Source organism: Peromyscus eremicus, chromosome 1, assembly GCF_949786415.1.
Source record: "Peromyscus eremicus chromosome 1, PerEre_H2_v1, whole genome shotgun sequence".
In the NCBI taxonomy this organism is placed as follows: Eukaryota; Metazoa; Chordata; class Mammalia; order Rodentia; family Cricetidae; genus Peromyscus; species Peromyscus eremicus.
In genome coordinates this window covers 130,242,651-130,259,140 of record NC_081416.1, presented here as the reverse complement: position 1 = coordinate 130,259,140, position 16,490 = coordinate 130,242,651, and the positions used below count along the sequence as shown (strand labels likewise).

General features: G+C 50.5%; 1 protein-coding gene across 2 annotated transcripts in view; it reads right to left on the bottom strand.

The window, feature by feature from the left end:
* The window catches only part of Synm (synemin), a 29,847-nt gene extending 26,911 nt beyond the window's left edge, over positions 1-2,936 (bottom strand). For both annotated transcript variants that reach the window (XM_059273057.1, XM_059273058.1), the window contains exon 1: positions 1,996-2,936. In XM_059273057.1, coding sequence (XP_059129040.1) covers positions 1,996-2,805 — 810 coding nt within the window. In that variant the 5' untranslated portion in view covers positions 2,806-2,936. The remainder of the gene's footprint in view (positions 1-1,995) is intronic.
* Positions 2,937-16,490: the final 13,554 nt, after the last annotated feature.

Below are 16,490 nucleotides of genomic sequence, written 5' to 3'. Positions count from 1 at the left end.
TAGATGGAACTCTGTTTGGGCCACTTACTGAGTAGTGGCTCACCATCAATTTTACCATCTGTAAAATAGGGCTCATGTCAGTGTCCACCTCCTGAGATTGCTGTGTGGACTAAGAGGGAAGACACCGACCAGATCTGATACTCCCCGAAGCTAACTGTTAGTAATGCAACATGTTTTTCAGGAAGTCAGCTACGCCAGTCTTTATCTTTTCAGTCTCTCCAGAGAAGCTTGGGGTTGAAACAATATTTCCTCTTTAAAATAATTCTGAACACTGTTTATGATTGGTGATAAATCATTCAGAATGGGATCTAAAATGCAGTTTCTTTTAAGCTAACTGAGAAAGTGGTCATAATATAGTTAAGATTGCAGCTGGTAACATTTAGCAAAAACAAAACCTAAACAAATTGAGACTGAAGAAAAAAAAATCAAGGTCCTCATTGACACTGTCCTGGCTCTCACTTCCAGGGGGGAAAATGCCAAATCGGAAACAGAGAGATCCCAGGGTAGGGAGCTGAGGGTGGGTCCTATTTAAGTCAGGAGTGACGTCAGTGTGACTTCACTAGGGTCGGAGTCCTTGTGGAAGGGCTGGACAGTGATTCTATTTGTGCTTCCAAGTCCCGGTCTTTCCTCCATTCGGGGAACTCTGCTTCTATCTGCCTCAGATTTGAGGTTCCACTGAAGATATAATTAGGGGGAAAAGATTTTGCTGCTAAAAAGAACCCTGAGACCAGAGCTTCAAGGTCCCAAAGTACGCCAAGTAGGGTAGGAGGGAGGAGCCCAGAAGTCTACAACCCCAAAGAGGAGATTCCCATCAGATTGCTTCCTTATCACTTTCCATCATCTCCAGCTCAGTCTCCAGCTCTCTGGCTATCAAAACACTAGCCCAGCCCTGGGGACCCAGAGGAAACCAAGAGACTCGAGGTTACCTCACACCTGTCACATCACCCCAGTCATCCATCCCACACATCTCACTGTGATTTATCAGGACACAACATCACAGCCATCTCCAACCTTCGGCTCCCGGCTGCAAACTCGTCTCTTAAAATCTTCCTGAAGTTGCACTCATGTTATTTCAAACCAAATTCCTGAGAGCTACTAATAGTACGATTTGGGAGTACCTCCAATTCTGGCTGGGGCGGGGCGGGGCAGGAGCCAAGCACTAGGGCTGAACTGAGTGTACAGACAATAAATCAGCCACAGGTATATCCAGGCGTCGGAGGGTTAGCGCTCAGCTGTGCCGAAATGGGACCCGTTTATATTAGTCTGGAGTTGTAATAACATCTCACCACGGGGACTGGCTTTCTCCTAGTTTTTACACAACCCAGAGATCTGCCGTCAGCTCATACTGTGAGCAAAACAGCTCTGACCTTTTTTTCTGTATGACAATGACTTAGTCCTCTCAAGGGAACAAACAAAACCCAGAAAAATATGACAGCCTGCCCGCCCAGAGAGCTATGGACAGCTGCCTCCAGCTGGGAAATAATTCTGGTAAAATTAAAGAGGCACTTGGAGTCCCAGAAGCGTGGGCGGCCTCCAGGTAAGGACTTGGCACTGCCTGGGAACCTCCCAGTACGAGACCTAGCCGAGTCTGAAATCTGGGCTGAGTTTTGGATTTTAGGCTACTAGATCTAGCAAGCCCAGGAAACAAGAAAGAAAAGAAAAAGACAGAGCTAGCAGGATCGTTGGTCAGGATGTGCCTAGACACGTCTGTATCTAAAAGTGACACTCAAACAAGATGATGGGCACTTGACTATCCACCGGGACCTGTCACATGACATCAGCCCTCTGATTGATTGCATCAAGCCCTTATTCTTAGGCTAGCTACATGCCAGAATCCTGTGGTCTTATAAATAGCAAAGCGGCTGGCAGTGTACGCTTCTCTGGGTGGAGTTGAACCGCCTGCGGGACCAGGGAACCCCACCGCTCGCCCACTGGGTGCGCGCGGGGGTGTCTGGACAAGGCTATAGGGAAGGGGCGCGGTCCCTGCCCACGGACCTGCCGCTCCTCGGCCTCTATCCCGTACTCCTCCTGCATCCGCAGCAGCTCATCCTCCAGCCGTGCGCGCAGCTGCTCCAACTCCAGCGCCTGGTTCCGCAGCGCGTCCGCCTCCTGCGCGCACAGCCGCGCCTCGTCCTCCGCCTGGCGCCGGCTCTCCTGGCCGCGGAGCAGCGCCTGCTCCAGCTCGCGCACCTCGTCCTCGTACAGCTGCACGCTCTCCCGCCACGACTCGGCCACCAGGAGCGCGTAGCTGTCGTGCACGTCCCGCAGGCGCGGCGGGGGCGCGGCGGGGCCGGGGGCGCGGGCTCGGAAGTGCATGGTGAGGCTGGCGGCGCGGGCGCGGAGCTCCCGCACTTGGCGCTCGTGGGCCGCGTCCAGGTCGCGGCGCTCGGCCTCTAGCTGGCCCAGCAACGCTTCGAGGGCGGCGCGGGCTCCCAGCACCTCCTCCAGCTCCCGCCGCTGCGCGCCCAGCTCGGCGTCCAGGCGGCTGCGGGCAGAGCTGGCTTCGGCGCCCTCCCGCTGCAGTTCCCGGAGCTCCCTCCGCAGCGCGTCGCGCTCGCCCTCGGCCAGCGCTGTGGACCAGCTCAGTTCGTCCAGCTGCTGCCGCAGGCTGCGCGCCTCCTCGGCGAAGCGCGCCTGGTCCTCGATCCAGAGGTCCTCCCGGCTCAACCGGCTGCGCAGCTCCTCTTCCAGCAGCAGGTTCTCGCGCTCCAGCTCCCGCACCCGACACACGTAGTCATAAAGCCGAGCATTGAGCTCCTGGAGCTCGGCCTTTTCCGAGCCCGTCTGCAGCCGCCAGGACAGCATTTTGCTGGATGTGCGGGGCTCTTTCGATTTACCGCTTGCCTCCTGCCCTGATCTTGTCCCCTCCGCCCCGCCGCGCCGCGCCCGCCTTGCCGCTACCTCGGAGGCCCTCAGACTGGCGCTCCGACTGGCGAGCTTCGCCACTTAGTGGCCAGGTCGTGCGGCCGTGGACTAGGGCCGCCGCCTCCAGCCAATCAGAACGCGGCCCGCGCGGCCACTGCGGCCGGACAGCACCCCCTGCCGGGAAGATCGCGGCATGGTGAGACTGCCCAGCTCTGACCCCTGGTGGCCCAGGGTAATCCGCGTGGGTTGTCGGATTGCTGCGGGCGGGCTATCTGGGACATCTTTAAAGGACTCTCTTGGTGTTACCCCTCGGCCACACCTAAGGCACACCAAAGTCCCAGATTTCTTTAATGAAAAATAAGTTGCCATTAAGTGAGACATCCCAAGTACCGGTGAAGGGCTTTAACAGATAGGATGCGTCTCATTGGTGGAGCTGGAGATGGGATGGGGGCGTGGTATATTCTCTAGGTTTGTAGCTCAATGATGAAGTGCTTGCCTACCATGTGCCAGGCCCAGATATCAATACCCACCATCACCTTGTGCATGAATATTGCACATCCACATATACATGTATGCACGTGTATTTTTTTTAGAATAAGATCATTTTAGTGCTTTTAAGATTTTATTTCTATTTTTTATGTGCATGAGTGTTCTGCCTGCATGTCTGTATGTGCACCACTTCCCTGCCTGGTGCCCACAGAGACTAGAAAAGAGGCAGATCCTCCCGGAACTGGAGTTAAAGGCAGTTGTAAGCCAAAATGTGGGTGCTGCAACTGAACCCAACGCCCTCTGCTGCCAGTAAGCCATCTCTTCAGCTCTACATACGTATCTTTGGGCATGAATGCATCTCTATTCTGCCAATATTTTATGTTCAAGTAAGATTTCCTTCCCATGCAGAGTGGGAGACCCTTCTCCCTTCTGACTTGCACAGACCACCTTTACGGGACTTTTGCTCGGCAATACCTGCTTCATTCTGGTGGAGGAAGAACCTAGAAAGACTTCGAAGTGCTTTAAGCACAGAACATTCTAGACACCTACCATCTCTCCAAACTTTTGCAGCTGCCTTATACACACCCCCACTGTGGCAGCCAGTTTTCTTTTCTTTCAACAGTGTGCCCTGAAGGAAACACTCAGTTTAATTACCATAGAAACCACAGCTCTCTCTGGTTTTGCATACTTGCATTTCATTACATTACGTGGCAGTTATTTAGGTTACAAATGGCAGTAGCCAGAGTCAGTAGCTCTAAAGAGTGCAGGAATAAGCCCAGCTGTGTGGGGACAGGAGCAGGAAGAGAGGTCTGGAGAAGCCACCCAGTGGCCACAGGGCTCCTCTCAGCAAGGCCACTAGTCGGTGATATTTTCAGGGGCATGGAAGATGGGGTGCTCAAGGTCATTTGAGGAAGCTTCCAGGGCTGTCCTTGTGAAGGACAGGAGTCCGTCTACAAACGACCCCATCTCCGAGGTGCCATTCTGCAAGGGATAGAAATGGATGTGTGAAATGGATGTGCTACCCAGCTCAGAATCCCCCCTCTTTTTTCTGCTGAGGCTAAGTGGGCATGGAGGGTGGGCGTATTCAGCACCAAGGCATTGGTGCTGGGAGCCCCTGATCCCTATTCTTATCTCTTCACCCATTAACATCAGGGACACATCAACACTTGGTCTTTGATAATCATCAGCAGACCTGCCTGCTTCCCCACTTGGCATCCTCTCCTTAGCCACCACAGGACTGCAGAACGCCATAGGGCAGCTATAGGGCCATCTGGACTCAATTGTTCATTCTCTCGGCACTTTGAATGCCCACACTTCCAGGAGTTCTGGCTAGGCAGGGGACAGCTCTGCCTGGGAGTGGGGAGCCTTCATACACATCAGTGGGCCCCCTAAGAGATTGCTTTGCTCTGACTCCTGGGTTTTTCTTGCCCCGTCCCCCCAGAGTCTTGGATTTTGAAACTCAAAACTTCCCTTCTCATCCACTATAAACCTGTCTCTGAGGAAAAGACTGCTCCTCCAGGGTATAGCTTAGCAGAAGAAAAAAAAAAGTGTGCCACTGGGAATATTGCAAAACAATATCCCATTGATCATACGTAATCCTCACAGAACTGAGACTCGGAGCCGTGAACTAACTTCCCTAAATACATGGCTACAAAATGTGGGAAGAAGCAAGCCTATTAGAGGTGACCAGAGCAGCCAGCTTGAGCAGGCAAGTGCTGCACATTCACAAAGAAGTAGGTGGGAGGAGGGGGCAGCTTGCAAAGCTCTGGGTGGGGTGGAGAGGGGCCAGTGGCCAACAGAGCAGCGAACCAAGAGCCTTTAGTGTACTAGTGCTGGGGGAGCCTGGAGCTCTGGGAGATGGCCCCCCAGAGGGGGAAAAGCTGCAGAACAAACACTGGAAGAGAGGGGAACACACCGTCTCTCTTCCTGCTGTTCTCCTGCAGGGTCCCCCACTGTGGAAGCCAGAAGTTGGGGAAGTCTGGCAGTGGTATGTCCGATAGGACTCCCTCTGCGGGAGTCTGCCAGCTCTTCCATTTGAACCATGGGTCAACACAGCCCTTGTTGAATATAATTATACAAGTTTATAATTCACAGTACAGCAAAAAGGAAATAAATTCTCCAAGTTTAACAGGTCCCTGTCATTCAACTGCATTTACTTATCTCTTCTTGAGGTTCTGTATGGATGCTGTCCATGAACATCATGTCAGGGTGTTGAATATTTATTTGCAGTATAGAAATCAGTCAGTGATTTATTACCATTGGCTGGGACCTGTTTGTGGGTTGTCTAACCGTAGGAAAGTCTCCTTGGTGCTCATCTGTCAAGATGCAGGTCACACTTAGCAGTGTGTTATCTTGTAGCTAGCTATTGAATTGGAAATGGTATAAAACACTGAAGAACTTTTTTCTAGTGTTTCAAAACTATTATTCAGGTCAGCAAAGAAATTTGGAATGGAGATTCTTCACTATTTTGCCTTTGATAAACAAAAATATTAACAAGAATTCATGTCTTACTATACCCATTCATCAATTGCAACCATACATGAATACCGAGTCTTTAAATAGTCACAAGAATATTCTTTAAGAATCAATTGATTATATGAAGTCTATGACAAGGAGTACTGGCTGTTTTGTTATTGCTTATAATAAAAATGGGAAAGCTGTTTCAACGTTGTTACAATATAAAGAGGTATGCATTTTAATTAATGTCTTACTAAAAAAAAAATCCCTGTGGTCTTCATTTCTTATTTTCACTCTTTCATTAAATAGAGTAGATAATCTAAGCTGTGTAAATACAGGCATATATATTAGAAAATTAATTCATATATGTATGTATATAATATATATTTATTTAACGATGGAATTAAACAATTTTCACTTTGAATGAAAAAGAGATCTTGTCTTGGTCACTGTTCTATTGCTATGAAGAGATACCACGACCATTGTTAAAAATGTTAAGTGCGGCTGGTTACTGTGCAGAAAGGTCATGAGGCACGAGCCACGACAAAACCCAGTATCAGAGCTTTATTAGGAGGAGTGTGGGGGGGGGGGGGGAGGGACAAAAGAACCAGGCTTGGGAAAGGAGCACGTGCAGACAGCAGAGAAAGGGAGAGAGAGAGATGGGGGGGGCAGGAGAGAACAGAGAGAGAAAGGAGGGGTCTGTGTCTGGCTTTTTAAGGGTTCCCATGAACATGCACAGGCGGGCTTACGGAACTACGCCACACCATGCATGGGCTCATAGCATGACCACGTCTTGCGCATGTAATTACCAGCGCACACTGATGACAGAAAATGCAAGACCCTTTGCTTAGCTCCTGGACTGCGCATGTGCAGTCATGCAGCTGGAGTGGGGGCGGAATCCTAACAGCCATGCTAACTCGAGGGGAAAAAAGGAAAGCTTTTAACTGAGGGCTTGTTTACAGTTTCAGAGGCTTAGTCCATTATCATGATGGGGAGTGTGATGGCATACCGGCAGGCATGGTGCTGGAGACGTAGCTGAGAGCTACATCCTGATCCCTAGCAGGCGTGTGTGTGTGTGTGTGTGTGTGTGTGTGTGTGTGTGTGTGTGTAATGTTCTTCGGTTTCCCCTCCCCCCCCAGCCTGTCCACTTTTATTTCTCAGGCTGGCCTTGAACTCACCATAACCCCAGCCCTCCAACCTGTAATCCTCCCACCAAGCGCTGCCAAGGACAATGGTTTAAATGTTCTGTTATTGTTGTTTTTAGGCACAATCTTCTTTAAAGGGCAGGCAAACAACTCAAGAACCATCCAGCCAATCCCTTGTCTGTTTTAGTGGAAAGAGACCTCAGTCTCAGCACAGAATTGGAGGAAAACTGAAAGAAGTGTGCTTTCAGTGAAATCTGGAAGTTGTGAAGACCAGGGAGCACTCTAGGACAGAGAGAATCAAGGGGGGCAGGGTTCCCGGATGATGTAGTCAACAACCCCTTTCACAACCTTGGGGGTCGCGGGAGGCTCCCTGGAGGGGAAGCCCAGGGTCCCATAGCTAGCCTAGAATGGAAAGTCCTGAGGAACAGGAGGGCCCTCTGTGAGAGGCTGGGGAAGTGGGAATATGGGGTCTTTCTCAAGCTAGGAGGAGGAGGAGTCACAAAGCCGGTCACATCCTGCCCAGCTGGCAGCACTGGGAGTGTTAAAGGATCTTCCCTCTCTCCCCTCCACTCCAGCTCACATCACAGGCAAGTGCTGAGTCCCAGGCAGAAGGCCAAAAAGGAACGGGCCTCCCTGATTCTTGTACCTTAAGTCCGGCACAGTTCTCAGGGGCACTGGGGAGATCTCAGCGAGACACAAGTGGGGAGAAGATGCTGGGTGAGGAGTCAGGGGGGAGCTGGGCTCTCTGGAGAGTAGAAAATCTTGAGGGGCTCCTAAGGAAAGTCGATGAAGGCTCAGTCATGACGGGCCTGGCACAGAGAGCCTGGGGCCTCTTCCTGGGCAGAGCTGCAAGGATGCAGGTAAACCCAAGCTACCTGGGCCTGGTGGCTCCTGCCTATGATCCCAGCCCTTGGGAGGCTGAGAAAGGATGATCACTGTGTGTGAACTGAAAATGGGCCTGTGGTACATAGAGAGCTCCAGGTCAGCCCAGGCTGTAGAATGAGACCTTGTCTCCCAAAAAAGCAAAGCCAACCAAAAGCCAGTGATGGTGTGGGCTCTAATACAAGGACCCTAACCCCTGTTTCCCAGAGGCCTATGGTGACAGCAGGCCAGAGGGAGCCACTCCAACAGAGATGGGGACCCCAGCAGGACCAGAGCTCCCTCTAAGATGACCTTGGGCAAATCAAAGAAACCCCCTTTTTGAGCCCATTGGTTACAGCCTTGCGGCTGGATAGTTCCTTGATGGCTGAAGCAAAGGTGTCCTAGATGCTCTCTGTCTGCACCCAAGCCTTAGCAAGCCCAACACACACAGAACTGTAATCCCATCACCCCTTCTGTTAGGATCATGTACACGCGCAGCTTGGGGTCTTACGTCTTACATCATCGGGGGCACTGGCGACTACGTACCCGCCACGTGGTCATGCAATCCGCCACCAGCACCGATTGATTACCTATCATCACCTTCTCCTGACAGCTTCGTGCAGTGAGCAAGCTGCTTGACTGTCCACGGCAGCCCCTTGCCTTGTTAGGGTTTCTGTTGCCATGAAGAGACACCATGACCATGGCAACTCTTATAAAGGAAACATTTAATTGAGGTGGCTTACATTTTCAGAGGTTTAGTCCATTCTCATCATGGTGGGGAGCATGGCTGCATGCAGGCAGACATGGTGCTGGAGAATTCTACATCTTGATCCAAAGGCAACAGGAAGTGACCTGTCTCACTGGGTGTGGCTTAAGCGTATATGAGAACTCAAAGCTTGCTGACACAGTGACACACTTCCTCCAACAGGACCACACCTACTCCAACAAAGCCACACCTCCTAATAGTGCCATGCCCTTTGGGGGCCATTTTCTTTCAAACCACCACATCCCCTTTGTTGTTGATTCTGTTTACTCTTTACTCTTTTGGGGGCCTGCCACCTTATTATTACTAAGGAATGCCCAGCCTTAGCTTGGCTTGCTGCTAGCCAGCTTTTCTTAAATTATCCTGTCCATCTTTTGCCTCTGGGCTTTTATCTCTCTCTATTCTATATACTTTTCTTTACTTCTTACCCCATGGCTTGCTGTGTAGCTGGGTGTCTGGCCACTGGTGTCCTCTCTCCTTCTCCTTTTCTCCCTCCTCCTGCTTCTCTTTTTCTCCATTTATTCTCTCTGCCTGGCAACCCCACCTACCCCTCTCCTGCCTGGCTATTGGTCACTCAGCTCTTTATTAGACCAATCAGGTGTTTTAGACAGGCAAAGTAACACAGCTTCACAGAGTTAAACAAATGCAACATAAAAGAATGCAACACATCTTTGCATCATTAAACAAATGTTCCACAGCATAAACAAATGTAGCACATCTTCAACTAATATTCCACAACACCCCTTGTCCCCAGGCTTTACCTTGCTTGATGAAAATAAGGATTCTTAGAGAAGGCTAATGAATGTCAGCAGAGAGAGGTGACATGGAAACCAAGCAGGCTCCCAGCCCTGGTCCTCTGTGGCTGTTTAAATCCCTCCAGAGAAGGGGCTCAGACCCTTGAACTGATAGAAATTGAGTTCCTATTATTCTAGTGGAAATGGAGGCTAAAAAGCAGAAATTAGGTGGAGATGCAAAGATTATAAATCTGTCATCATTTTCTGCACACCTATGTCTGAGAGCACATCTGCCACAACAGGCCCCTCCAGGTAGAAAAACAAGCAAGTGGAGAGAAGAGACTACCACAGAGCTGCCAGTGAGCGAGGCACAGTGGCAGTAGATATCTGTGTGACCAGGACACAACAACCTTTCTGGGCCCATTTCCTTACCCATGTGATGAGAAGAGAGCACCTCTCTGGGGGGTACCACAGAGGTATCCCGAGGTTATCCTGGGGAGCCTGTCAAATGGCCATGGCTGGGGCCGTACACTCCAAGGGGAAGCTGGTGGTGCCTGCCTGCCCGGGACCACAGAGAGAACACTGGCTTACACCTTCTGTTGGTCCTAGCATAGCCTCTCTCCCCATGTGCCAGTCACTGCTCTGAGCTCCGAGAGTGGAAGGATACTCAGCACATGCCCAGGGCCTGACACACAGCCCTCAGTACACATGGATCTTTCTCTATGACAAAAAGGTTGGAAGCTCAAAGCTTAGGCATCACCCGGAGACAGATGGCCAGAGAGCTGTCTCAGGAAAGCTGAGGTGAGGAGGAGGACTCTCAGAACACTGATGCTCAGAACACAGAATCCACAGTCAAGCGGGCTGGGGACACGGGGAATTGAACCTCCCAGACTCAGTTTCCTCCTCTGTAAAGCTCTCTCTTCAGGGGGTTCCTAGAAGGACTAGATGGGAGTGGAGGGGCCTCAGGACACAGCTTCATCACGCCTGTTGCGTTCGAAGCCCTGTTTGCACCCAGCCTCTCTGGTAGAGCCCAGGGCATCCCCCACTCGGCTCTTGGTGCTTCTGGCTGTTTCCGGTGGACGGATGGCTTGCTTATCACTGGTTCATAGGAGCACAGCCACTGTTGGTTGAGGTCTAGGCTGCCTTTTCAAAAGGTGCAAAAATAGCGTGTGTCATGTGAAGAAAAAAATGTTCAGTAACTTAAGCTGCATAACTCCCCTGTCTTTATTTGGAAAGTCATGTCATATACATTACAAATGAACTTGGGGAGACTCCCCCACAACCCGTGCCGAGTGGCAAGGAAACACCCCTTGGCTAATCTTCCTGACAGGCACAAGATACTTGCTTCTGACTGAGAACTATAAAAGGAATCATTTACCTGTAAGGAAGAGCAGCATGTTGGCACTTACACCCCTAAAAGAACCTTTCCCATATAGGATGTTAGTGGCATTCCTGGTGCAGTGACTTAAAATACTGGCATTTGAGTCTCCCTTGTGTATCGGTACCAGGTGGCTCCTGGGAACTTGGGAAAAAGGGAGACACAACCTTCTTCCCCATACACCCACTCCTAAGACGTGAAGCTTTGTAGAGGGTGTGCTTGCCCCACCCGCCACCAGCATCTGTTTCCTCTCTCAGTGACATCCAGGATTCAACAACCATCTCTGTTCCATGCGAACCGTTCTTCCGGACCTACTGTGTCTCAAGCCCGGCGTCTGCTTGTACCACAAACCCCAGTGGTCCCTCCTGTAACAAGACGTGATGTGTTTCGCCTCCTCAGGTATCGATGCCAATTGCATCCGGCAGTAGACACCAGCTGTGGTTCACGGTGGTTTGTTCCCTCTGAGACTCGCTGGAGTTTAATTCATACAGTGAGACGTTAAGAGGGTAAAGACTTAATCCAACTAAAGTGTTTCAACATGGAGCTTTGGCTTAGCTAACAAACAAACAAACAAACCAACGGGATTAGATCATGTCATCTGGGTGGCGTGAGAGGGGATAGAGACAAAAACCCGGACACAAAAACGTACTCTCTTTCTATTGTTTGAGGGGAGCATCTCTAGCCAGGCTGGTCTGTAACTTGCTATGTGGCCAAAGATGTCTGGAACTTCTGATCTCCCCCTCCCCTCCCCTGAGTGCTGGGATTACAGGTAATGTGCCACAGAGTATGGTTTATGCAATGTTGGGGATCAAAACAAGCTCTCTCTCTCTCTCTCTCTCTCTCTCTCTCTCTCTCTCTCTCTCTCTCTCTCTGTGTGTGTGTGTGTGTGTGTGTGTGTGTGTGTGTGTGTGTGTGTGTGTAAAATCATCTTGAAAAGAGATCCCAGTACTGGAGGGACGAGGAGACGGGGCTTTTGTTCAGTTACTTTACCTGCAGGAGCACACAACGCAGAATGGCATTCCCTTTTGCTTGGGTCCACTGACAAAACAGCTTGAAAGTTACAGACGATAAAATGTTTTTCTCAATGACAGAGCAGAGAAAGGGCAGCCAAGCTGGGAAGCCATCTCCGTCACTAAAGAGTCCCTCTTGTGGGTATGAGGACTTGAGTTTAATCTCATATAAAGGGGGGAAGGGAGCCTAGAAGGAAGGCTAGGGTGGAGGGAGACTGCAGTTGGAGGCAACAGACTATACCTGTGAGCAGCCAGGTAAACAGACAGAGAAGTCTAGATACATGTACAATGCACGCACATGGATGTGTGTGTGTGCAAGCATGCACACGTATATGTTACCATCCTAATAGAAGTGACTTCTATCCATTCTTATTTATTTTTTAAATTTTCTTTCTTGCGTGTGCCACAGAGCACCTGTGGAAGCCAGAGAACAACTTGTGGGAATCGGTCCACTTCTTCCGCCACATGGGGCCCAGGGATTGCCCTCAGGATTGGTGGCAAGTGTCTTAACCCTCTGTGACATCTCTCCCGCCCATATTCAGGTATTTACAAAACAACTTACCTCAGCAACATTTTGTCATCACCCCCGCTCGAGTCTTGTGCTTCTTTGGCTAATTTTCTTCGTAAGTGCTCTTTTTTTTTTTTTTTTTTTTTTTTGTGCCATGGTCTTCTAAACTTCCCTTCTGGATCATTCATTGTCATTGGCAGGTGGGACGCTTCTAAGGTCCCAGAGTGCTGTCCACGCATGATCGTTAAGACTTCCTCTCGATGGAATGGAGCACCATCCAGGTGGGAGGGGATGTAGGATAATGTCTGATCTGTGAATTTAGTAAACACCAAGCAACTTAGAACAGAATATGAGCATAGAGGATCTGGGGACTCTCACATGCTAGGTAAATGCTCTACCGCCAAGCCCCAGCCTAGCCCTAGGGTGGGTATTTCTGAAGAGTGTCTGAGGGATGCTGCTGTTGCTAGCACAAGGTGTGGATTTTGAGAGATATTGGGTAGCAGAGGGCAGGTGGAAGTCTATGAGGTGAGTATACCTACTCTAATGAGAAGCAAGCTCAGAATGGCTGGTGTGTGTGTGTGTGTGTGTGTGTGTGTGTGTGTGTGTATGTATGTGTGTGTGTGTATGTGTGTGTGTGTGTGTGTGTGTGTGTGTGTGTGTGTGTGTGTGAGCATGCATGCAGTGTTGGGAGCAACGTACAGGGATGACTCATAGAACACGATGTTCCTAAAGGGAAAATAAACAGGCTACCCACAAACACATCACTAAATATATAGAATTTGAAACACGGCTGTGTGTGGTCATAATCCAGTTTTCCCTATGGAAAATCACTGCTCCATTTCTGGGCCTGAGTCAGTTCTTGGACTCAGAACCCACCCACTAGAGGAAAGATCCAGCCACCTCTGACAATGAATAAATGTGATCCCTATGCTTCCCCAGGGAGGATAAGTAGAGCGCTTGTTTTGCTTCTGAATGCTTGGTGTACTCTTGGCCCGGTTTCTCTTGCTGGTAACACAATATTTCAGCCTGAGTAAGTAATAAAGAAAACAGGTTTATTTTGATTCACAGGTCTGGCCCAGCGTCAAGTGACAATATTTGGTAACAGCCTTCTTGTTGGCAGAGTCCAGTGACATCCCCTGTCAAAAGGCAGAAGAGAGGCTGTGGAGGTCGGTGGTTCGAGTGCCGCCTCCACCCACTAGTACGTCACTCGATTTTTCAAACCTCCGAGGCGTCATCCAACAGTTCCAGCTACTATTTGTTTTTAACATTTGTTGATTCCTGGTGGACTTCACATCATGCATCCAGATCCCACCCATCTCCTCATCCCCCCAACTCCTCCAATCTGCCCTCCACCCTTTCAACCTCCCCCCAAAACAAAACAAAACTTAAAAGAAAAACCAAAAACCAAACACAGCAAATAAAACAACAACAACCACCAAAGGAGAGGAAGCTGTCATGGCCTGTCTAGTCACACCGCTAACCTTTCAGTCCTTTCATCCTCGCTCACAACTGTTCACTGCCACGAGTCACTGGTCTGTCCGGCTCAAGGCCTCTGCAGCAGGGAGCGGGACCAGTCCTCTTGCTCTCAGGCCCTTAGGGCTGGTTCACCAGTGACATCTCTAGTGTGCTTCCCAGGTGAGGTGCACGCCCATGGTGAGGGGTGGGGCCAGCTCTCCTGCTGCAGTATCCAATGAGGAGCAGGGCCAGCTACCCCAGGCCCAGTGAGGGGAGGGGCCAGCTCAACACAGCCCTTAGATGTCAACACTCTTGGTTCCTATGACTCCTGTGGTAAGGAGGGCCAAGGACATCAACACACACCCCAGCTGCAGCAGGACCACGGACCCAGACACGGCCCTTGGCAGAAGCCAGGCCCGGGTATCACCGTGGTCCTGGCGGCAGCACAGGCCACCCACATCAGTATGGCCCTGATAACAGCATGGCCCTCGGACTCCAACATGATCTCAGATGGCTGACCAGACCCCAGGCATCCACACGGCCATCGGCAGTAACAGTGGCCATTGACACCAATACGACCCTGGCTATGGTAGGACCACAGACCCAGATATGGTCCTAGGACACAGCCTGGGCTCAGATGTCATCATGGCTCCAGGTGGCAGCACAGGCCACCTTGTTTGGCATGGCCCCTGAGGCTGTTTGGCCCTTGGACACCAAAATGGACCCAGGTGGCAGCCTAGAATCCTGGCATTGGCATGGCCTTCAACAGTATCAGGAGCCATGGACATCAACTCAGACCCCAGCTGCTGTAGGGCCACGGAACAAGATTGGCCCTTGGTGATAGCCCAGGCCCGGACATCACCTTGGACTCAAGTGCCATGTAGGCCATTCACATTAACCTGTTCTTCACCATCCTCACCTCTTCAGACCTGCCTCTCTCCCCAGCCCATGAACTGCTGCACCTCTCTCTCTTCCACCTCCCCACCCTGTACTCCCTCACCATAGTGGTGTCTGACTGCCAGGCACCGTAGTCACTGGGTGACACTTGGTTGAGTCTTACCCTGGCCAGATGCATGGCATGGCACAGAGCTGTTGTTGCTGTGTTCAGGCCTGGGGGCTCTAGCTATTGTTCTTATTAATAACATTGGCCCAGAACCTTCTTTCTAAACACCAAGGAGAATAGATGGAGCAAACATGTTCTCTAATAGACCCCCACCAGTCTCCCTTAAGGGTCCGCCCTCCTAAAGCTCCTGCTCTGCGCTTGGGGTAATGAAGCACCAGCCCAGGTCTGCTCTTCCTAACCTCTTACCATCTCCTCATGAGGGAATCTCACACATTGACTCCCAGGCAGGGGCATCAGTGAGCAAGGATCATTCTCCCAAAAGAACAGACTCCTGCCCTCCAGTTGCACTTACTGATTTTGGAGGTTGCTTTAACGACATAGGATAACCATGGTCTGGGTGCTGATGTGAACTTCTCTATCACCAAACATTAGTACCACCGGTCAAAATAATGGTGGTCTGGTGTGCCCCTCCCTGTCCATGCTGGGATGCTGACTGGCTTGATCACATGTAGGTCTCAGGCGACCACAGACGCTGAGAGTTTATGAGTGTGATGGCTCTGTCACAGCTCGAAGACACTGCTTCACAACTGGCTTCCGTGACCTCTGACTCTTACAGACTTCGGCCGCTTCTTCCAAATGATCTGAGAACTTTGTGGAGAGGGAGGGAGATCTAGGTGGGCTGCCCATTGTCTGTTGGATGGCCCCACACCCAAGCACACACAGCACTAAGTGGATTCAATGTGTTAGAGAGAGAGAGAGAGAGAGAGAGAGAGAGAGAGAGAGAGAGAGAGAGAGAGAGAGAAGTGGGTAGCCATTCCAGCTTTGATCTGAAAGTTCCAAACCCCATTGAGGCTTGGTAACTGTCATGCCTACAAGGCAGGGTCAAGAGAGGACCGTGGCCGGGCAGTCGTGGCACACGCCTTTAATCCTAGCACTCGGGAGGCAGAGCCAGGCGGATCTCTGTGAGTTCGAGGCCAGCCTGGGCTACCAAGGGAGTTCCAGGAAAGGCGCAAAGCTACACAGAGAAACCCTGTCTCGAAAAATCAAAAAAAAAAAAAAAAAAAAAAAAAGAGAGAGAGAGGACCCGGATACGTTGGCTCTCTTGGTTCCTGGACCCTGGACGCTGGAGGTAGACCGAGCAGAGTTCTCCAGAGAACACCGCTGGACTGCGCTACACCTTTCCCAGACCCTGCTACCTATCCCTTCACTTGTAAGTTACCCCACAAAATAAACCTCCCTTTCAACTATGTGGAGTGGCCTTAATAATTTCACCAATGAGGGAGAGAGAGAGAGAGAGAGAGAGAGAGAGAGAGAGAGAGAGAGAGTTGGGAAGAGGATATGTTTGGGGAAGTTTCAAGAGGAGTTGGAGGGGAAAAGTGGGGGATAGGTAATATGAAAATACTTTGTATATACTATGAAATTCTCAAAGAATAGACTTAGCCGGGCGGTGGTGGCGCACGCCTTTAATCCTAGCACTTGGGAGGCAGAGGCAGGTGGATCTTTGTGAGTTCGAGGCCAGCCTGGTCTACAGAGAGAGATCCAGGAAAAGGCGCAAAGCTACACAGAGAAACCCTGTCTCAAAAAACCAAAAAAAAAAAAAAAAAAAAGAATAGACTTAAATTTGTGTGTGTATATACATGTGTGTGAGTGTGTGTATGTGTGTGAGTGTGTGGGTGGGTGATTATATGTGTACGATTGTGTGTGTGTGTGTGTGTGTGTGTGTGTGTGTGTGTGTGTGGTGCTGGCAGCCAAGGCAACCACA